At 41.3% G+C, this 22,683-nt stretch overlaps 2 protein-coding genes across 4 annotated transcripts in view; both read left to right on the top strand.

The window, feature by feature from the left end:
* usp4 (ubiquitin specific peptidase 4 (proto-oncogene)) overlaps window positions 1-13,513 on the top strand; it is a 112,369-nt gene extending 98,856 nt beyond the window's left edge. For all 3 annotated transcript variants that reach the window (XM_059944558.1, XM_059944560.1, XM_059944561.1), the window contains 4 exons: window positions 7,580-7,729; window positions 9,219-9,322; window positions 9,408-9,496; window positions 12,635-13,513. In XM_059944558.1, the coding sequence (XP_059800541.1) occupies window positions 7,580-7,729; window positions 9,219-9,322; window positions 9,408-9,496; window positions 12,635-12,775 (484 nt within the window). In that variant the 3' untranslated portion in view covers window positions 12,776-13,513. The remainder of the gene's footprint in view (window positions 1-7,579; window positions 7,730-9,218; window positions 9,323-9,407; window positions 9,497-12,634) is intronic.
* A 6,008-nt stretch (window positions 13,514-19,521) lies between these two features.
* The window catches only part of LOC132377991 (uncharacterized protein C3orf62 homolog), a 49,465-nt gene continuing 46,303 nt past the window's right edge, over window positions 19,522-22,683 (top strand). The window contains exon 1 of the mRNA XM_059944562.1: window positions 19,522-19,535. The gene's annotated coding sequence lies outside the window, so the exon portion shown is untranslated. The remainder of the gene's footprint in view (window positions 19,536-22,683) is intronic.

Below are 22,683 nucleotides of genomic sequence, written 5' to 3' on the forward strand. Positions count from 1 at the left end.
GAAAAAATATTTTCCATTAAATTCAAGGTCACCATGGTGATTCCTAGTGGAATTGTCTGTAAATGTTAATTAAAATCAGGGTTGAATTTGGATCTAATACCTTCCATGACAAAATAGTTGCATGATGGTCTCTATTCTTTTGATATGGCAAAAGCCTCAACTTTGTAAGAAAGCACAACTTAAACTTGGGATGCCATGTTAAGAAAGCAGCAAGCGTGATGCTACTATGCCTGTAACTAGGTTCATTTCCACCACTTCTGTGAGGAGTTTGTATGTTTTCCCCATGATCACATGGGTGTCCTCCCATATTCTAACAACACATAGGTTAGTGGATTATTTGGCTGGATGTGTGTAAATGGGAGGTGCAGGCTCATTTGGGTCATAAGGGCCTGTTAACCTGCTATATCAATTCCAAGATGGCGACATGTTTTGATGCAGTGACCACTTTCTCCAGGTGTAATAGTTGATCCATGTCCTGTACGTCTTTATTATGATCAGAAAACACTGTTGGCTATTAAACATATTGTGCTGAGCAATTCCACCACATTAGTAAACTGTTGAACTGCAGAGAAGCTCTGCGGCTTGGGTTTACTGTGCACGCCGTTGCCTGCTGAAGACCTCCATGAGCGATGCCATAGGAAGAGGTGTGCAAGGAAACAAAAAAGGGGGAAACACACTGGAATCCAGGAACGACTAAGGCCAAAAGCCCTTCAGGCCAACTCTCCCTTTGTTCTTACTGGCAAACATTCATTCACTTGAAAATAAACTGGACTACCTGTGCCTGAGATTGAACCAGCAAGAGAAAAACATCTGCGCACCTGTTCTCATGGACTGATGGCTTCATGATTCTATCCCAGATGCAGCCAGGGTTTTTGGAGGGTTTCGGGCTGACAGGAATCCAGCAATCTCAGGCAAGACCCGCGGTGGCGGTATCTGTATTTTCATAAATAAGAACTGGTGTATGGACACCTTAGCAGTGACATCCCACTGTTTACCAGTGATTGAGTTCATTTTTGTGAAGTGCAGACCGTTATATATACGGAGTGAGTTCACTACAATTGTGTTGGTAGTTGTATATATCCCCTCCACCCCAGCTAATGCCAGTGAAGCACTGCCTGAGCTCTACAATGCCATCAGTGACTTTCAAACCAAACACCCCAATAGTATCTTCATTTTTGCATGCGACTTCAACTATGTGAACCCAAAGACAGTCCTGCCGCAATTCCACCAGCGTGTTTATTTTGCTACGGCGTGAAAATGCACTAGACTTGGTTTGTACTAACAGACTGGGTGGCTATAGAGCAGTCCTTCGACTCCCACATTGGATTTACAGATCACTTATCTGTTATGTTAATTCCAGCATACAAACCAGTGATCAAACAGGATAAGCCAGTTCTAAAGGTGGTGAAAACCTGATGCAATCTCTGCACTGCAGGACTGTTTTGATAATGCAGGCTGGAGAATGTTCTTTTCCATAGAGGCTGCCTGACCTGCTGAGTTCCACCAGAAATTTGTGTGTGTTGCTTGGAGAATGTTCAGGGAAGCTGCTACCAATTTAACATCGAGGAATATGTAGATTCTGTAACCAGCTACATAGAGAAGTGTACTAAGGATGTTACCATCACGAAACACATCTGTGTGAGGACAAATCAGAAGCCAAGGCTTATTGCCGAGATCCGTGCATGGCTGAAGGTTTGTGATGCTGCCTTTAGATCAGGGAATGCAACAGCTCTTAGGGAAGCAAGAACTGTGCTTTCCTGCTCCATCAGAAAGGCAAAATGGGAGCATTCTCAGATTTATAGTACGTACACAACACTGGAAGACCTCAGCAGGTCAGGCAGCATCCGTGAGAAAAGAGTAGCCAACGTTTCGGGCCAAGACCCTTCATCAGTCCTTCCAGGTGAGGCAACACTTCACCTGTGAGTTTGCTGGAGTCGTCGATCGCATCCAGTGCTCACGGTGCGGCCTCCTCTACATCGGCGAGACCCGATGCAGACTGGGAGACCGCTTCGTCGACCGCTCCATCACAATAGACAGGACCTCCAGGTTGCCACCCACTTCAACTCTGCCTCTCATTCCCATCCAGATATGTCTCTACATGGCCTCCTCTACTGCCATGATGAGGCCAAACTCAGGTTGGAGGAGCAACACCTCATCTACCGTCTGGGTAGCCTCCAGCCTGGTGGTATGAACATTGAATTCTCCAATTTCCGGTAATTCCCTCCCCCTCCCCCTTCCCCTATCCCAGGTCCCTCTCTGCCTCTCTCCCCTTTCAACTTTCTGCTTCTTTATCTCTACAGTTCTTTCATGCTTATCCCCTCCCCCTCCCACCTTTATCTTTCCTCTGATTGGTTTTCCACCTGGCGCCCCTAGGCCCTACCCCCTCCCCTATCTCTGTTACGGGGCTTCAGCCCTCTCTTCCCCCCCCCCCCCCCCCATTCCTGATGAAGGGTCTCAGCCCGAAACGTTGGCTACTCTTTTCTCACGGATGCTGCCTGACCTGCTGAGTTCTTCCAGCGTTGTGGATCCACAGCATCTGCAGATATATTTTTGTGCTCAAATTTATAGTCACTGTTACGATGAGGCACATGTGACAGAGTTCAGAGGACTGCAGACTGCAAGTCTACTTTGTGCATCAGTGACCAGGATGCATCACTCCCTGAGAGGCTGAGTATCTTCTACACCCGGTTTGATGCGTAGAACAAAGTGCTAGCGAGGAAGGCACCCCCTCCCCCCCACAAGGGAGCAGACACTCTGTCTGGCTAAAGCTGAGGTGAGAAAATCCCTGACCAGAGTCAACCCACACAAAGCTGCAGGGCCTGATAACACCAGGTCGGGTTCTGAAAGACTAAGTAGTCCAGCTGATAGAGGTGCTGAAGGACATATTCAACATCTCTCTGGAACAATCCATTGTCCCCTTGGTTTTCAAGACAGCCGCCATCATTCCAGTAACCTGCCTAAATGACTATCATCCTATGGCATTTACATCAACCATTATGAAATGCTTTGAGTGGCTGGTCATGGAGCTCATTAAAACCTTTGTTTCAGCTATGGCTCAAATCAATCCACTGATGATGCAATGGCATCTGCCCTCCTTTCTGTTCTGGAAAATGCTGTCTCGTAGGGCTGTTTAAAGACTTCAGTTCGCCATTCAACACCATCATACCCCAGAAACTGTATGGAAACCATCCTTGCTGGGTCTCAACACCTCCCTCTGCAATTGGATACTGGACTTCTTAGCGGTAAGGCCACACATGGGCAGCAACATCTCTTGTTGTATTACACTAAGCGCTGGCATTCCCCCAACGCTGTGTACTCAGCTCAGTGCTGTTCACACTGATGCATGACTGTGTTGCAGGATCCGTCTCAAACCATGTCATCAAATTTGTAGATGACACAGTGGTTGGCCCAATCAAAAACGATGACAAGACAGAGTATAGGGAGTAGGTGGAGTAGCTGGTGGATTGGTGCAAGAACAACAACCTGAGCCTAAATGTGGAGAAGACAAAGGAAATTATTGTGGACTTCAGGAGGTTGCAGATGAACCATCCCCCTCTGTGAATACATGGCTCCTTCGTAGCGAGAGTTAAGTGCATCAAGTTCTGGGAGTTCACATCATGGATGACTTCTCCTGGTCCCTTATATCACCTCCTTGAACAGCTTCCTAAGAGGATTGAGAGATTAAGGTAAGGGAGGCTTCCTGCCCCCCCCCCCCCCCCCAAATCTTAACTGCATTTTACAAGAACGCCATTGAAAGCATCCTGACAAGTCGTATCTATCTGGTATGGTATCAAACCAGAAGTCCCTACAAAGGACTGTGAGAACAGGTCTCCTTGCCATCCATCAGGGACATTTATTAGGAGTGCAGCATATGCTGGGATCCCACCCATCCATCCAGCATCCTCTTTGGCTTTCTACCATTATTCAGGAGACCCCGATGCATAAAGCAAGAACTGTCAGGATGAGAAACAGTTTGTTTCCCCAAGCCACTAGGCTTCTGAACTCCCTGCTGCATCATATTCAAAATAACACTAGAATACTATAGCATAGTACAGGCCCTTCAGTCCTCGATGTTGTGCCGACCCATATATTCCTTTAAAAAGTTCTAAACGCACATTACCCCATAACCCTCTATCTTTCTTTCTTCCATGTGTCTGTCCAAGAGGCTCTTAAATATCCCTAATGTTTTAACTCCACCACCATCCTTGGCATGTCATTCCAGGCACCCATAACCCTCTGTTTTTTTAAAAAAAAATTACCCCTGATGTCTCCCCTAAACTTCCCTCCCTTAACTTTGTTCATATGCCCTCTGGTGTTTGCTGTTCATGCCCTGGGAAACAGGTACTGACTATCCACCCTATCTATGCCTCTCATAATCTTGTAGACCTCTATCAAGTCCCCTCATCCTTCTACGCTCCAAAGAGAAAAGTCCCAGTTCTGCTAACTGTCCCTCATAAGACTTGTTTTCCAAATCTCCTCTGCACCCTCTCAATAGCTTCCACATCCTTCCTATAATGAGGTGACCAGAAATGAACACAATACTCTTAAGTGTGGTCTCACCAGAGATTTGTAGAGTTGCAACTTGACATCTCTACTCTTGAACTCAATCCCCCTATTAATGAAGTCTAGCATCCCATAGGCCTTCTTAACTATCCTATCAGCCTGTGCAGCGACCTTGAGGGATGTATGGATTTGAACCCCAAGGTCCCTCTGTTCATCCACACTCTTAAGTAACAGACCATTAACCCTGTACTCAGCCGCCTGGTTTGTCCTTCCAAAATGCATCACCTCACACTTATCCAGATGAACTCCATCTGCCACTTTTCTGCCCAATCCTGCATCCTGTTTATATCCTCTTGTAGCCTTCAACAACCTACAGCTCCATCCACAACTCCTCCAATCTTCGTGTCATCTGCAACCTTACTCACCCATCCTTCCGCCTCTTTATTCAGGTCATTTATAAAAATCACAAAGAGCAGGGGTCCCAGGACAGATCCTTGTGGCAGTCCACTGGTCACCAACCTCCAGACAGAATACTTCCACTACTACCCTCTGCTTGGGAGGATGACTAAATTGTAAGATTCCTGATGAAAGATGGAATAAAATTCTGTGCCCTTCATTCTCTTCTACAATTTAAAGTGGTTCATAGAGCTTACATTTCTAAGCAGAAGCTGTCCAGTTTTTATCCAAAAGTTTCTCCACTTTGTAGTAAATGCAACTCCGCTGATGCCTCTTTAATTCATATGTTTTGGTTTTGCCCTAAAATTGAAAAGTTTTGGCAGGAAGTATTCCATACCTTCTCACAACTTTTTAGGGTCCAATTTGATCCAAACCCCCTACTGCCTTGTTTGGCTACGTGATATTATGTCTTATTTAAATTTAGAGAAGATCCGCTGCTCAGTCTTAAATTCGAAACAATCTTTTTATGTTATCTGGGGACCTTTCCTAAATTACTTTTCCAATTTATAAAGTTTAACAGTGCACAGACTTTTATGTATATTTCTATCTTCTCTTCTTAAGCAAATATGGTTTTTTTCTAATTATCCATTATCATCCATCAGCTTTTTTCTTTGGTAGTTGGTAGGGGGTTGACTTTTTTTGTATTAAAAAATTTCTTTTATGATGTATGACCTATCTTTAAATTTTTGATTACAGAGTGGTATACCTTTATGTGATATGCTATAACATTTTGATCAATTTTATTACAATATATGAATGTACACAATTTATGTTGAGATGTATCTATGCGTTGCACTGTAAATCTTGTTTTTTCTTCTGAATAAAAACATTGTAAAAAGAAAAAAAGCCCTTCCCCAGTTAAGCATTTTCCCATTTTGTCTGCTTTTATCCTTTTCCATAGCTATGTTGAAGCTAAGAGAGTTGTGGTCACTCTCACCAAAATGCTCCCCCACCAAGAGGTCTGCCACCTGACCAGATTCATTACACAGAACTAGATCCAGCATGGCCTCTCCTCTCATTGACCAGTCCACATACTGTGTCAGGAATCCTCCTTGAACACACCTGACAAATTCAGCCCCATCTATCCTCCTTGCAGTCAGGACGTGCCAGTCAGTATGAGGGAAATTGAAATCACCCATAACTACAACCCTGTATTTCCTGCACCATTCTAAAATCTGCCTGCTTATCTGCTCCTCGGTGTCCCGAGGGCTATTTGGGGGCCTATAGACTACTCCCAGCACAGTGATTGATCCCTTCCTATTTCTGACTTCCACCCAGACCGACTCAGTGGACACTCCCTCTGCAGCGTCCTCCCTCTCTATAGGCATGATACTATCCCTGACCAGTAATGCTACTCCCCATGTGGACCACGACATCTGGCTGCTCACTCTCTCTCCTGAAATACCGAGAACTCAATCTGAGATATTGCAAAACCTGGCACCAGGGAGGCAACGGACCTTCCAGGATTCTCGATCTCTCTCACAGAACCTCTTATCTGTCCCCCTAACTTTCGAATCCCCTATCACTACTGCCCTCCTCTTTTCCATCCTTCCCTTCTGAGCTGAGGGTCCAATCTTGGTGACAGAGACGTGACCACTACAACTTGTCCCTGGTAGGTCATCCCAACCAACAGTGTACTTATTGTTGATGGGAACGGCCACAGGGGTGCTCTGCTCTTTCTGTCTATTCCCCTTCCATCTCCTGTCAGTCATCCAGTTACCTGTCTCCTGACTTTTAGGGGTGACTGTCTCCCTGAAACTCTTATCTATTACTGCCTCTGTCTCCTGAATGATCCGAAGTTCATCCAGCTCCAGTTCCCTAACTCAATTTGACAGGAGCTGCAGCTGGATGCACCTTTTGCAGGTATAGTCATCAGAGACAATTGTGCTGTCGCTGATTTCCCACATCCTACAATCGGAGCACTGGACTTCCCTATCTACTGCCTCCATTACCAACTCCTAAGTTAATTCAATTAATTAAAGAAGCTTACCCAGCCTTACCTCACTGGGAGCAAGCTCGTCCTCTGCCTGTTCGTACCAAAGCCTCAAGGGTCCGTTCCTTCACTGGCCCACTCACTCGCTGGCCACTCTGCTTGAGCTACTCTTTTTATTTGTTTGAGCTTTTCAATTTTCGATTGTCCAATCAGCTGCTTTCTGCTGAGTCTGAGCTATTCAAATCTTGATTGCCCAATCAACTGCTTTTTGCTGATTCACTGATTGAAATGTTCTGTATCTTACAATATTTAGTATTAGTGCACTTCAATTATTATTTATGTGTAATTAATCTGTAGACTTTATCCTTGCCTTCATAAGTTATCATGTGTTGTGGGCACTCCTGTGCTTTACACACTGGTTCAGAGAAACGTCTCATTTCAATGTACATTATATGGTTATATACATATATATAGTTAAATGACAAACTTGACTTGTATCACTAAGCAAACAAATAAATAAATATATAAATAACCAATCCTGATGAAGGGTCAACATCAGACTAGAGAAACTGATGTAGAATTGGGAGACAAGAAATATAATCATTGTTTAAATTCTTGCATAGTGATTAGTTTCCACTTTGAATTAAATATGTCCTTCAGAAACTAAGTATTTTCTTGTTTTGGCAGGTACTGCCCAATCTGTAAAAAGCACCAACAGGCTACTAAGAAGATTGACCTGTGGTCACTACCAAAGATCCTTGTGGTACATCTAAAACGTTTTTCTTATAACAGATACTGGAGGGATAAACTAGATACTTTAGTAGAGTTTCCTATAAGGTAAGAGCATTAAGTTCAAAACATTGAATTTGTTACAGGCTGCTTATTTTATGGTATATTGGAATAAAAATTTTAAATGAAACACGTCCAATGTGAAATCAACTGAATAAAAATGGGGCAAAGAAGGGAAACTAATTTTTGAAAGAATTATATCATTTTAATGTACATTAGTTCTGCACATTTGCACCATCAGTCCTGTATCCAAAAGTCAGCTCCTAAGACTGTTGGTCAAAACCACGTTCAGGGGCTGCTGATGACCATGCTCAGTGCAAGCTCAGAAGGTGATATGCAGGAAAGCTTGGGCAAATTTGCCATTGCCTGTGCTGACAAAGTTGGACCTCACAATCAGCACAAAAAGACTCAAATTGTGCACCAAACATTCCATTGATAGAACCAAGCATTCTTGTGTTTGACCAGAGGCTTTCAGTAGTGGTTAAGTTTATTTACCTTTTTTGGAAGACTGAGAAGTATGGGAACAAAGTGGAATCAGTCTAAAGTCCAAGCTAATGGTGAATCTGTTGTTATAACCACATTTTGCTTGCAACATGGATAATGTACAACTTGCATGCTGGACAGTTTAACTACTTCACATGAAAAGTCTACACATCAAATGGCAGGATTCCAGACACAGATTCCATCCCAAGCAAACCTGTCAACATTTACATATTTGCTTATAGAATCACAGATCAGGTGAGTAGGGCATGTCAAAAGAATGTCTGATAGAATACCAAAGTAGTTATTTCATGCATAACTGACTTAAGAGCAAGTAATTGCATGCTGAACCGATAAAGAGACTGAGAGGCTTTCTTAGAACATCTTCAAAGAGTGTCAATATTGACAAATACCACTGGGAACAACCAGCATTGAATCATTCTGTTTGGTGTACGGGAATAAAAAGTTATGCTAGCCCCTGTGAGGAACTAGAATGAAACTAAAATCTAACATAGCTGTTGCTATGTGCTCCTGTGCTTCTGTCTGCTATGTCAAAGGAACTTTTCAGCACAGTCTGGTGCAACCAGCCACCTCTGTGTCTTACTCAAATGGGGGACGAGCAACAAAAATACTTTTGGAATTCATGAAAACTGCTTCATCTGTCCAGAACAGCAAACTTCACTCAATGTTTTATCTCACTTGCTGATTTGTGCAATATTGTGTCAGCAGTACACAGATGTGCAACACATTTTGAGTATTGTAATGTGTTTTAAAGTTATCAGTCTGCAAGACAGAAAATGCTAGAAACATTCTGATCAGATACCTAAGTAGTTCCAGTATTCTATTTAAATCAATTTAACAGCTTTTCTGCCTACTTTCTACTTGCTTGATTGCCTATCCTATAAAATATGACGAAGCAACTTCAAGGTCTGTCAATGTGGTGTCAATTAGGAAAGCTATTTATGTGGATTCTGTGATAAAACTGTTTTAGAAGTCTATGAAAATGCATTTTCTATATGAGACATTAATGTTAAAAACATTTTTAATGGCTTTATAGGGATTTGAACATGTCAGAATTTATCTACAACCCCAAAGCAGGTCCTTGCATGTACGATCTTGTTGCAGTGTCAAACCACTATGGTGGAATGGGAGGAGGCCACTGTAAGTAACTTTACATGTTTTATAGAAAACGAAGATATTAGCAGAGAAATGCAGCCAAAATATAACTTGCCGCTTCTGTCAACAGATACTGCATATGCTAAAAATAAAATTGATGGGCAATGGTATTACTTTGATGACAGCAGTGTCTCAGGAGCGTCAGAAGATCAGATTGTAGTAAGTTGTATTTACAATGTAATTTTATGGTTTCATTTGCAAGTTGCTAATTAACAAATATGAATTTTCTGAACCCAATCTGAGGGCAAACACTTTGTCAATTCTTTGCAGTTTGCCTTTTGCATGCAAGGCAATTATATACTTTGCCTATTACTTGGTAAACAAATAACATCTGCTCATACTGAAAGGAGATTAATGCACATCCTCTTCCTTGACCCCACACCCCCATCTATCAAAGGCATTTTCTTTCCATAAATTGTTCTGATGTGGACAATGTACTGGGAGATAAAAAATGTATGTCATTTGGGCTATATTATGATAGTCATGAGGGATTTCAATGTTCAGGGAGATTGGGAAATTCAAGTTGGTGATGGATCCCAAGAGAGTGAATTTGTAGAATGCCTGCACGATAGGTTTTTAGAGCAGCTTGTGTTGAGCCCACTAGGGGAACAGCTGTTTTGGATTGGGTGTTGTGCAACAAACCGCAATTGATTAGAGAGCTTACGGTAAAGGAGCCCTTAGGAGGCAGTGATCATAATATGAATTCACCCTGCAGCTTGAGAAGGAGAAACTAAAGTCAAATGTATCAGTACTATATTAGAGTAAAGGGAATTATAGAGGCATGAGAGAGGAGCTGGCTAAAATTGATTAGAAAGTAACACTAGCAAGGATGACAGTAGAGCAGCAATGGCTGGAGTTTCTGGGAGCAATTCAGAAGGTTCATGATTGATACATCTTAAGTAGTATTCTAAAGGCAGAATGACGCTACCATGTCTTACAAGGAAGGTCAAAACCTACATAAAAACAAAAGAGAAGGCATATAATAGAGCAAAAATTAGTAGGAAACTAGAGAATTGGAAAGCTTTTAAAAACCAACAGAAGCCAACTTAAAAAAAAGGTCATAAGGATAGAAAAGATGAAATATGAAGATGAGCTAAGCAATATCAGAGGATACCAAAAGTTTTTCAGATATGTAAAGAGTAAAAGTGAGGCACGATATGATACCACTGGGAATGACACTGAAGAGGTAGTAATGGGCACAAGGAAATAGAAGATGAACTGAATTAGTATTTTGTGTGACTTCACTGGAAATATGCTGGATGTTTGAGAGTGTCAGGGCAGAAGCAAGTGCAGTTACTATTATTAGGGAGAAGGTGTTTGGGAAACTCAAAGGTTTGAAGGTAAATTAGTTACCTGGACCAGATGGACTACGCCCTAGGATTCTGAAAGAGGTAGTAGCTGAAGAGATTGTGGAGGCTTTAGAAATAATCTTTGAGGACTTAACTAGATTCTGGAATGGTTCCTGAGGACTGGAGAATTGCAAATGTTACTCCCCTGTAAGAAAGGAATCAGAAGCAAGTAACTTATAGGCCAGTTAGCCTGAATTCAGTGGTTACAAAAATGTTGGAGTCCATTATTAAGGATGAGGTTTCTAGGTACTTGAATTTTCAGAAGGCCTTTGACAAGGTGCCACACATGAAGTTGCTTAGCAAAATAAGAGCCCATGGTATTACAGAAAAGTTGCTAGAATGGATCGAGCATTGACTGATTATCAGGTGGTAATAGCAAAGAGTGGTAATAAAGGGAGCCTTTTGCAATTGGTGGTCTGCAGGAGTCAGTGTTGGGACCACTTCTTTTTATGCTGTATGTCAATAATTTGGATGATAGAATTGATGGCTTTGTGACCAGATTAGCAGATGATTCGAAGATAGGTGGAGGAGCAGGTAGTGTTGAGGAAGGAGGAGTGCTGCTGAAGAATTTAGAACTATGAGAAGAATGGGCAAAGAAGTGGCAAATGGAATAGTATTGGGAAGTGCATGATCATGCACTTTGGTAGAAGGAACAAAAATATAGATTATTTTCTAAATGTGGAGAAAATTTTAAAATCCAAAGTGCAGACTATATTTGGGGTCCTCGTGCAGGATCCTCTAAAGGTTAACTTGCAGGTTGAGTAGATGGTATCACGGCAGATGCAATGTTCGCATTCATTTTGAGAGGACTAGAATATAAAAACAAGGATGTTAAGCTAAGGTTTTGTGGGGCAATGGTGAGGCCTCAGTTTTTGGGCTTCTTACCTAAGAAAGGATGTGCTGAGGTTGGAGAGCTTTCAAAGGAGATTCCTGAAAATTATTCCAGGAATGAAGGGCTTATCATATGAACAGTGTTTAATGGCTCTAGGCCTGTACTTGCTGTAATTTAGAAGATTGAGTGGGGTGGGGGGGAATCTCATTGAAACCTATCAAATGCTGAAAGGTGGAGAGGATGTTTCTTATAGTGGGAGAGTCTAGGACCAAAAGGCACAATCACAGAATAAAGGGACATCCATTTAGAAGAGGTGAGAGGAATTTCCTTAGCCGTGAATCTATGGGATTTTTTTTTGACTCAGGTAGCTGTAGAAGCCAGTTCATTGGGTGCATTTAAGGTAGAGGTTGAAAGGTTACATGGAGAAAGCAGGAGAATGGGGTTGAGTGGGAAATGGACATGTCAAATGTCGGAGCAGACTCAATGGGCTATGTGGCCTAGTTTTACTCCTATGTCATATGGTCTGAGTTGGACCTTGCCTAGTCCTTTGGATTTTTCCAATATTATTTGTTTCTACTACTTATTATTTTTTTTAAAGGAATTCAGCAGTATTCCACAACTGACATCCTACCATGTTAATCCTCATTCACTGTCCTGATCCCTCCCAATTCTATATCTAAGGATTTCTTACTGATTACTCTTAAGAAGTTTGGTCCTATGTTCCAAATCTCACAATGTGTTCTTCATAGACTTGATAATTGTAAATAATTCTTTTCTCTACTGTGGTAGAGATTTTAGCTATTAGTTTTAATCACTGTGTATAATTTGCAACATACAATTGGATCTGATATATGCAGGTTGGCATGAATTCATTTTAATCACATTCCGTGAGCAGCCCTTCATTTGCTTGTCTAATCAATCCACCAATAATCCATAAATTCAGCAGACTATCATCTTTTCTAAATAAATATTATTTTACTCTTGCATTTAATCTCTGCCCCTTCATTCTTGGTCCATCAGTTATCGGAAACTATTAACTTCTAGGATGTTGGAATCCACAGTGCCTTCTGACCACTAAGATCTAGATGCTAACTGTAATTTGTATTTTTTTTCTAGACAAAAGCAGCTTATGTTCTGTTCTACCAACGCAGAGATTCTTACAGCCATTATGACAACCCATCAGCTTCCCTGACTACTCCAATTGAAGAGAATGGTGAGAACAGAGGACATGAAGAGGACAAAATGGACACCAACTGAGTTAGAAGTACATACATGCTTTTCTGAACAATGCTGCACTGTTTCATCAGCACCAGCTGCCTTTAAGGGAGTGGGAGGTGAAAAAGAACCCTCTTGGTAGCAGCAATTTTTTACAATCAAAATCTGGATGACTAGTTTGAACAGAAATGTCAGTTGCTTTGTTCATTGGTGCTCTGGCACATATCTACTGATGATTTTTGATGAATAAGAAACAAATGTCACTGTACTGTAAAATAAACGGCTTTGGAAATTCTTAAGTGAAGTTCTTCATCTGCTATTTGACATCAGGGTTTTTGGTTTGGTTTATTTTTGGAAAGGGTTACAGTTCCCCCCCCAGTTCCTTCTCAAAATAATTTGGATTTTTTTTTAAAGTTCTGCCACAAAACACTTGTATTGTTTCCTTATTGGTTTATTGGTATTTCTTTGCATGAATGACACCTTGCATCTTATCCTAGAAATCTTGCATTATAAATCTGTAGCAAAGCACTGGTTTATTTGTGGTTTGACTGTTGTGACAGGAATACTAAAATTTGTAATATTATATTGTAATATAGGTGGCAGAGGAACAAAGGTTTCCAGCCCCAGGTAAGATACAAATCCAAACCAGCAAAAGTTCGCTGTGTATGTATTGTAATGTAAATTTTACATCAGTTTCTTCTAGTCTTTTTGCCCAAACTGGCACTTTGTAAGTGACTGGTTTTGATACATATGTCTACTTAAATAAAGTTGACAACTGGAGTTGTGGCTTGTCTATCACTTGAGTCAACTGAAACTTGAACGGAAACAGATTTGTGGAGATTCTTTAAATGACAGATGATGAAATTTATTATGACCTAACTTTGGAACATAATTAATATATTATCAACTACCATGCACATATAATAGGATATGCTATAGACAGCACTTCAAGTCTGTGGCTTTTGAATAATTTTCTCAATGTTTTCCTTAGAATTCTCAAGTGTTGGTCACTATCTCAAATATCCTACATTATGTACAGTGTGACACTTGTTGGGCCACACCAGATTCTGGCTTATAATTCATATTTGAGGTTTATATCCATCTGCCTGCTACTAAGCAACCACATTTTACATTTGGTTTGATTTAATTCAGCAATTTAAGGTAAAGCTGCACCTTTCTCCCACCCTTGTTCCTGTGGTATTGGATGTGACTTCTAAAATTCAGTTGGGAACTTTAATAATCATCAGTAGAGAAACTGCTGCCATTTCCAATTAATAAAGAGGTATTAAGTTGCAAATAATAATATCCAGAGTAGGAATATAAGGGTCTACTTGCCTGCTTGCCCCCGTAATCCTGAGGCTCTTTAATTTGGTTTTCTGTGTTTATTCAGTGATTCTGATTCCACAGTTCTACTTTGGTAAAAGATTTGAAACTTTTGGCCCTCTGGAGATATTTATCCTCTTCCACTTCTCAAATGGATGGCCCCTTTTCTGTATTATCTATGACTTTGAGTTTGATTCCCCATAAGAAATACCTCGCACATATTCCCTGTCAAGACCCCTCAGAATTTTGTATATTCATTACCGCTTGTTCTTCAAAACTCTAGTAATTATAGATTCATCCTGTTTAATAATTGCACATAAAACGTTCCCTAGGGGACAATTCCTCAAGATTCAGGGGAGAAGATTTAGGACAGAGATGAGGAGAAACTGTTTTTCCCAGAGAGTGGTGAATCTGTGGAAACAGTTCGATAGGTTTTTACGTAGTAAGGGAATTAAGGGTTATGGGGAAAAGGCAGGTAGATGGAGCTGAGTTTACGGACAGATCAGCCATGATCTTACTGAATGGCAGGGCAGGCTCGATGGGTTGGATTACCTACTACTCCTATTTCTTATGTTCATTCCAGAATTCGGCCTGGTAGACTTTCCCTCAACTGCTTCCAAAGCAAAGCTGTTGTTTTTAATTAGATCAAAACCACACTACATGTATGACCTTATGAACACCCTGTAAAGTTGTATCACTTCTTACTTTTGTACACATCTACTATAAAGGCTTTTATATTTGCCTATCTAATTAATTACTTTCTGTGCTTTCATGTCTTGCCATGTAAGTAATATCCTATATTTGTATTCTTACTCCTGTAGATAACCTCATTTTCTCACATTTAAACTCCACCCTTCAAATTGTAGCCCTGTTACTAAGTCTGCTTCATGTTTCATACCTTCTAGAAATCAAAATCCATATACACGCCGTATGCGGAATAAAGTAGATGTATTTGTAGCACAATTGCAGAAGGGCATGTATGATGTTGCAGGAAACACTAAAACATGGTTGAAAGAAGATTATAGCTGAGAACTTAATGTCCACAGATACAGATTGTATCTAAAGGACAGGCAAGAAGGCAGAGGGGGTTGCATTGCTCTGTTGGTAAAAAATGAAATCAAATCATCAGAAAGGGGTGACATAGGGTTAGAAGGTGTTGATCATTGTGGATAGAGCTAAGGAACTACAATGGTTAAAAAGACTTTGTTGTAAGTTGTATATGGACCCCCAAACAGTAGTAAGGATGTGGTCTACAAATTACAATGGGATATAGAAAATGCATGCCAAAAGGGCAATATTACAATAGTCATGGGAGATTTCAATATGCAGGTAGATTAGCTTGGTGCTAGATTCCAGGAGGAAGAATTTCTAGAATACCTGTGAGATGGCTTTTTAGAGAAGCTCATGGTTGAGCCCACTAAGGGACCAGCTATTCTGGATTGGTGTTGTGCAATGAACCAGAATTGATTAGATAGCTTAAGGTAAAAGAAACTGAAGGGACAAGTGATCATAATATCAAATTCATCCTAAAATTTGAGAAAGAGAAGCTAAAGTCAGATGCATCAGTATTACAGTGGAGTAATGGGTCCAATGTTACTTGTCATATACATTAATGTTCTGGATGATGGGGTGGTAAATGGGGTTAGTAAGTATGCAGATGATACTAAGATAAGTGGTGTTGTGGATAATGAAGTAGGTTTTCAAAGCTTGCAGAGAGATTTAGGCCAGTTAGAAGAGTGGGCTGAAAGATGGCAGATGGAGTTTAATGCTGATAAATGTGAGGTGCTACATTTTGGTAGGACTAATCAAAATAGGACATACATGGTAAATGGTAGGGCATTGAAGAATGCAGTAGAACAGAGTGATCTAGGAATAATGGTGCATAGTTCCCTGAAGGTGGGATCTCATGTGGATAGGGTGGTGGTGAAAGCTTTTGGTATGCTGGCCTTTATAAATCAGAGCATTGAGTATGGGAGTTGGGATGTAATGTTAAAATTATACAAGGCATTGGTAAGGCCAAATTTGGAGCATTGTGTACAGTTCTGGTCACCGAATTATAGGAAAGATGTCAGCAAAATAGAGAGAGTACAGAGACGATTTACTAGAATGTTACCTGGGTTTCAGCACCTAAGTTACAGAGAAAAGTTGAACAAGTTAGGTCTTTATTCTTTGGAGCATAGAAGGTTGAGGGGGTACTTGACAGAGGTATTTAAAATTATGAGGGGGACAGAGTTGACGTGGATAGGCTTTTTCCATTGAGAGCAGGGGAGATTCAGACAAGAGGACATGAGTTGAGAGTTAAGAGGCAAAAGTTTAGGGGTAACACGAGGGGGTACTTCTTTACTCAGAGAGTGATAGCTGTATGGAACGAGCTTCCAGTAGAAGTGGTAGGGGCAGGTTCAATTTTGTCATTTAAAAAAACTTTGGATGGGTATATGGACAGGAAAGGGAGGGTTTAAGGCTGAGTGCAGGTAGGTGAGAGTAAGTGTTCGGCACGAACTAGAAGGGCGGAGATGGTCTGTTTCCGTGCTGTATTTGTCATATGGTTATAAAGGGAAATGTTGTTGTGTGCCTTTGTGTCATTGGCTCATGGTGACCCTATGGATTGTTGCCCTAAATAAGTTACGATCCTCGCAAAGGTAGCTCATTCTTGAAAGCATTGTGTTCATAGTTGTTCTTAATTGTGTCCATCAATTTGATTGGCAACCTTCCTCTCTTCTGTTGTCCTTCCATCTTGCCAAGCATGATATCCTTTTTCAGGGAGCTGTTTCTTCACATGATGTGCCAAAGGTACAATAGGCAAAGTCTTGTCATTTGAGCCTCCAAAGAGAGACTTGGTTTGATCTTGTTGAGGACTGATCCATTTATTTTGTGAGAGGTCAATGAGATGAGCAGTATTTTTCTCCAGCGCCACAGTTGAAAGGCATCAATACGCTTCCTATACTCCTTTACAATCTACCTTTCACATCCATATAATGTCATTGAGAACAACATCGCCTGCACAAGTCGAATCTTTGTAAAGATAGATTCCTGTTCCCAAGGATCTTCTCTAAGTTCTTCATGGATGCTCTGCCAAGGTTGTTTTTTCGTTGGATTTCTTGACTGCTTATTGCTTTGGTGTTAATCATTGATCCAAGTAAGTTGAAACTGTCAACCACTTCAATTTCCTCTCCATTGATATTTAAATTGGCTGTGCTGCCAGTGGTCATAATCTTGGTTTTCCTCAGGCTGAGTTTTGAGCCTATGTTCCTTGATGTTTGTTAGCAGTTCCTTCAGGTCAGCTTCATTTTCATGTCAACTGTATAATGAAGGTTATTGATGATTCTGCCATCAATTTTCACCCCTTTATTCTCCTCGTATATCTTGCTTCTCTGAAGATTTCATTCAGTTTGCAAGTTAAACAGGCGGGGGAGAGAGTGCAGCCTTGTCATACCCCTTTACAGATGCTGAACCATTTTGTTTCTCCTTGTTCTGTTTGAATTGTTGCTTCTTGATTGATGTAAAGAATATGCAGAAGGGCAAGCATGTGTTCTGGTACATCCATGTATCTTAATGTGAACCATACTTTGTCATGATCAATGTAGTGCAAGGCCTTGTTGTAGTCGATAAAGCCCATATAAGTGCATGGATCAGCACTTGGAGCTATGGTGTTGTGGCCATTACAGAGACTTGGATAGGAATTCAAGTGCCAGGCTTTAGCTGTTTCGGAAAGGACAAGGAGGGAGACAAAAGAGATGGGGGCGTGGCACTATTGATCGGGGCTAGTGTCATGGCTGCAGAAAAGGAGGAAGTCATAGAGGGGTTGTCTACAGAGTGTCTGTGGGGAGAAGTTAGGAATAGGAAGGGGTCAATAACTCCACTGGGTGTTTTTTAAAGACCACCCAATAGTAACTGGGACATCGAGGAGCAGATAGGGAGACAGATTCTGCAAAGGTGTAATAGTAACAGGGTTGTTGTAGGAGATTTTAATATCCCAAATGTTGATTGGCATCTCCCTAGAGTGATGGGCTTAGATGAGGTGGAGTTTCTTAGGTGTGTTCAGGAAGGTTTCTTGACACAATATGTAGATAAGCCTACAAGAGGAGGAGCTGTACTTGATCTGGTTTTGGGAAGTGAACCTGGTCAGATGTCAAGTCTCTCAGTGGGAGAGCATTTTGGGTGATTACAATTCTATCTCCTTTACCATAGCATTGGAGAAGAATAAGAACAGACAAGTTAGGGAAATATTTAATTGGAGTAAGGGGAAATATGAGGCTATCAGGCAGGAACCTGGAAGCATAAATTGGAAACATTCTCAGGGGAAAGTACGGAAGAAATATGGCAAATGTTCAGGGGATATTTGTGTGGGTTCTGCATAGGTACGTTCCAATGAGACAGGGAAAGGATGCTGGGGTACAGGAACTGTGGTGTACAAAGGCTGTTGTAAATCTAGTCGAGAGGAAAAGAAGAGCTTACGAAAGGTTACGAAAAACTAGGTAATGATAAAGATCAAGAAGATTATAAGGCTAGCAGGAAGGAGCTTAAGAATGAAATTAGGAAAGCAAAAAGGGGCCATGAGAAGGCCTTGATGGACAGGATTAAGGAAGATTGCAAGGCATTCTAAAAGTATGTGAAGAGCAAGAGGATAAGATGCATGAGAATAAGACCAATCAAGTGGAAAAGTGTGTATGGAACTGGAGGAGATAACAGAGGTTCTTAATGAATATTTAAGTATTCACTATGGAAAAGGATCTTGGCGATTGTAGGGATAGCGTACTGTGGACTGAAAAGCTTGAACATGTAGATATTAAGGAAGAGGATGTGCTGGAGCATTTGGAAACATCAAGTTGGGTAAGTCACCAGGACCAGACCAGATATACCCCAGGCTACTGTGGAAAGCGAGGGAGGATTGCTGAGCCTCTAGTTATGATCTTTGCATCATCAATGGGGACTGGAGAGGTTCTGGAGGATTGGAGGGTTGCAGATGTTGTTCCCTTATTCAAGAAAGGGAGTAGAGATAGCCCAGGGCATTATAGGCCAGTGAGTCTTATTTGAGTGGTTCGTAAGCTGATGGAGAAGATCCTGAGAGGCAGCATTTATGAACATTTGGAGAGGCTTAATATGATTAGGACATGGCTAATCATTTTAATGTCACAGCCAGTATGGACGTGCCTTACAAGTCTGATTGGATTTTTTTTATCACTTTTTTATTGAAACACCAACAAATTACATTTAATACAACCAGTTGCCGATTACATTTTGACTGTCTAACCCAGCCACCCCCCAACGTTTATCACCCAGCCCTTCCACCCCTCTTCCTCATTTCCCCGCCCCGTCAAGTCAAACTTGAGGTTCTGGAAAGTATTGGGTCCTAGAGGTAAAAGAAAATAAAATTTAAAAGGAAGAGCAAGAATTCGCCGACAGACCGGGCGGAACCTACTGTCTGAGGGCTGTTTCTGCCCGGAACACTTGGGCGGACCCTGCGGTGTTGCACTTTGCGGTAAGATGCCGAACTTTAAATAATTGTTGAGTCTGTTTCATGGAAAAGAGCATTGCTGTCACTGCGTTTGGGTTAACTCCGCCATCGGGATCATCGCGCGCAGGCACTTCTTGAAAACGGCGCGGGGCTTAAGAAGAGCTCGCGAACCTTCGAGAGAGTTCGCCCGGTTTGGAGCCATAACGGTCCAGTAGAGAAACGGAGGCGCAGGTCCGAAATCGTCTACAAAGTCCGAGAGGCAGCCAGTTTTTCACTTAATGCTAATGACTAACCTTGACTAGACTAATGACTGATTATTTATGACTACTGACTAATAACTAAGAACTATCAATTGCCGCACTTGCGAAAAAAGGAAAGTTGTTTGGTCATTGAGTGGAATCCGGTTAAAACCTTCGGGTAGGTGTATTCAGTCCCTTTCAAGTGGCGAAGCTGCATATGTTCAAAGAGAACAGGAACTCCAACTTGACACCCCCCCCCCCCCCCAATCCCTCTCCCCTCCAACCAACTGAATAGTATTGCATACACAGGGTATTCCTATATTAAAAGAAGCTCTTGTAAGTTGGATATCAAATTTGTCCACATTAAGATTGTGTTTGGTCGTGCGTTATTTATTCTTGCTGATGACAGTTGCAGGTATGAAATGTCCAAAAAGCTCCGAAGCCAGTGAGTACTTGAAATATCACAAGGAGGTTTCCAACGCTGAACTACAATCTTCTTGGCTGCAGTCAGGCCTGCCAGCCAGACTTTGCGTGTTTTTCCGTAAGGGAAAGGTGGGAGTCATCATTTAGAAGGTGTACAGCGAGGTTCATTGGTAATTATACCCCCTGTTAGTTATGTAAGAGTACTGATAACCTTCCTCCACAAACCAAAAGCCCCTGGACATTCCCATAAAGCATGTATAAGAGAGCCAACGGTTCCGTGGGAGCAATATGGGTCAGGAACCACTCCTATTTGATGTCTAATTCTCGGTGTTAAATATGCTCTATGACAACTTTTTAAGTGTATATACCGATGATTTGGGTTTTTTGAAGCACTGGCAGTGTTATCCCAAATCGCATCCCAGTGTAAGTCTTGTCCCAATTCAGATATGGCCCTATCCCAGGCTTTCATTCCTGATGTGGACATATATTTCTGGAAGTTTAATTTATCATAGATATATGACACTATCTGTCCTGGAGCACTCTGTATCCAACTTAAAATGGGATGGTCCTTTAAATCTGACCCCCGGGTGACCCAGTAGGCTTTACAAGCTGTTCTCACTGGAGTAGAAGAAAAGAGAGTGTTTATCAGCATTATATCGAGATACCAGTTCTTGAAAGCTAAGGATAGTACTTGCCCCATTAATATCTTGAAGAGTAATAATACCTTTATCCTCCCAAGTTCTGTTAGTATATGGTTTTCCCCAAGATAGAAGATGATTATTGTTCCTTAATGGAGAAGATTTTAACCATACCCTTTAAAATTTTAGGAATTTTTCTGCTGCTCTAAACATTTGTAGCATATTTTTGATAGACATACCTATAAAGAGAAAGTCTTTCAACCTTATTGGTGCTATTAGCTCTTGTTCTATATTTTTCCGTGATGAAACTTTATCCTCCTCCATCCAATAGCTCAGATTTTTAATACAAATGCCCAGTGATTCAATTTAAAATTTGGACATGCCAATCCCCCATTCGGCTTCTTGAATTGTCGAGCTGACCACTTTATATTGGGTTGTTTACTGTTCCAAACATAGCATCGTTGCAAGGAATCCAATTTTTGCCAATAACCTGTTGGAGGCACAAGTGGGTATCATTGAGCTGATAAAATTAATGCAGGGTAAGATGTTCATTTTAATGACCAATATACGGGCTGGGACTGATGCTGCCAGGTGTCTCCATCTATTAATATCTTCTATTTTTTTTCCAAAATTAAAGAGTAATTTGTTTTAGACATAGACGATATGGAAGTATTAACTTTAATACCCAAGTAGAGGACCTCTTTTGTAACCTTAATCTGGGGAGGGAGAACATAAGAGATAGGAGCAGGAGTAGGCCAATCGGCCCCTCAAGCCTGCTCCGCCATTCAACAAGATCATGGCTGATCCAATCTTAACTCTAGTTTTCACCGAATCCCACAAGGCAACAGGGCACCACGCCGCCCATTTTATTTTATTATTCATCCCGCCCAAACCCATGTGATCACCCAGGGGAAAAAAAATGATTTGCCAATTGAGGAGAAAAAATCTGGAAAATTCCTCTCCAACCCATCCAGGCTATCTAGATAAAAGTGACCCTTTACTTTTATCTGTGCTAATTTTGACAAATTACCTTTGTATCCTGAAAGAAATCCAAATTGCTTCAGTGTTTTTAAAACATAGGGGAGAGTTTATTGAACATTTGCCATATAAACTAGTGTGTCGTCCACGTAAAGTGATATCGAATGTGTTGTTGTACCTATTGTAATAGGAGAGATCTGAGGAGAGTTTCTAATTAAATGAGCAAGCGGTTCAATAGATATAGTAAAAATTAAAGGAGACAAAGGGTCCCCTTGTCATGTGCCCCGTCCTATGTCAAATAACTCTGAGAAACCTCCTCCCACACATACCCGGGCTGAAGGATTCATATACAGTGTTTGAATCGTATTGATACATTTATCGCCGAACTTAAATTCTTTAAGAACTCTCCAAAGATATGGCCTTTCAAGGCGATCGAACGCTTTCAGCATCGAGAAATAGCAGCCACGGGCAGGCAGGATTTTATGTGTTGCACTCAGTACATGCACGAGCCGGCGAATATTATCAGATGCGAGACGTCCCCTGATAAAGCCCGTTTGATATGGACTAATTATTTTCCCAACTGCTGTCTCAAGTCTACTGGCTAAGACTTTGGAAAATATCTAGAGGTTGGCATTTATCAAGGAGATTGGATGGTAATTGACACACTCCAAGGGGTCCTTACCGGGCTTAGTAATAACTGTGAACAAGACTGCGTTTAGATCTCTATGGAAAGCGTCATTTCCAATCGCATAATTTAATGTTTCTAATCAGACTGATCCAAGAATATCCCAAAGTGCTAGGTAAAGTTCCACAGGTATGCCATCTATACCTGGAGTACAGCCCTTATTTGTAGCTTTGTTTTAAGTAGCTCATCCAGTGTAATAGGAGAGTCTA

Source organism: Hypanus sabinus, chromosome 19 (assembly GCF_030144855.1).
Source record: "Hypanus sabinus isolate sHypSab1 chromosome 19, sHypSab1.hap1, whole genome shotgun sequence".
Classification (NCBI taxonomy): Eukaryota; Metazoa; Chordata; class Chondrichthyes; order Myliobatiformes; family Dasyatidae; genus Hypanus; species Hypanus sabinus.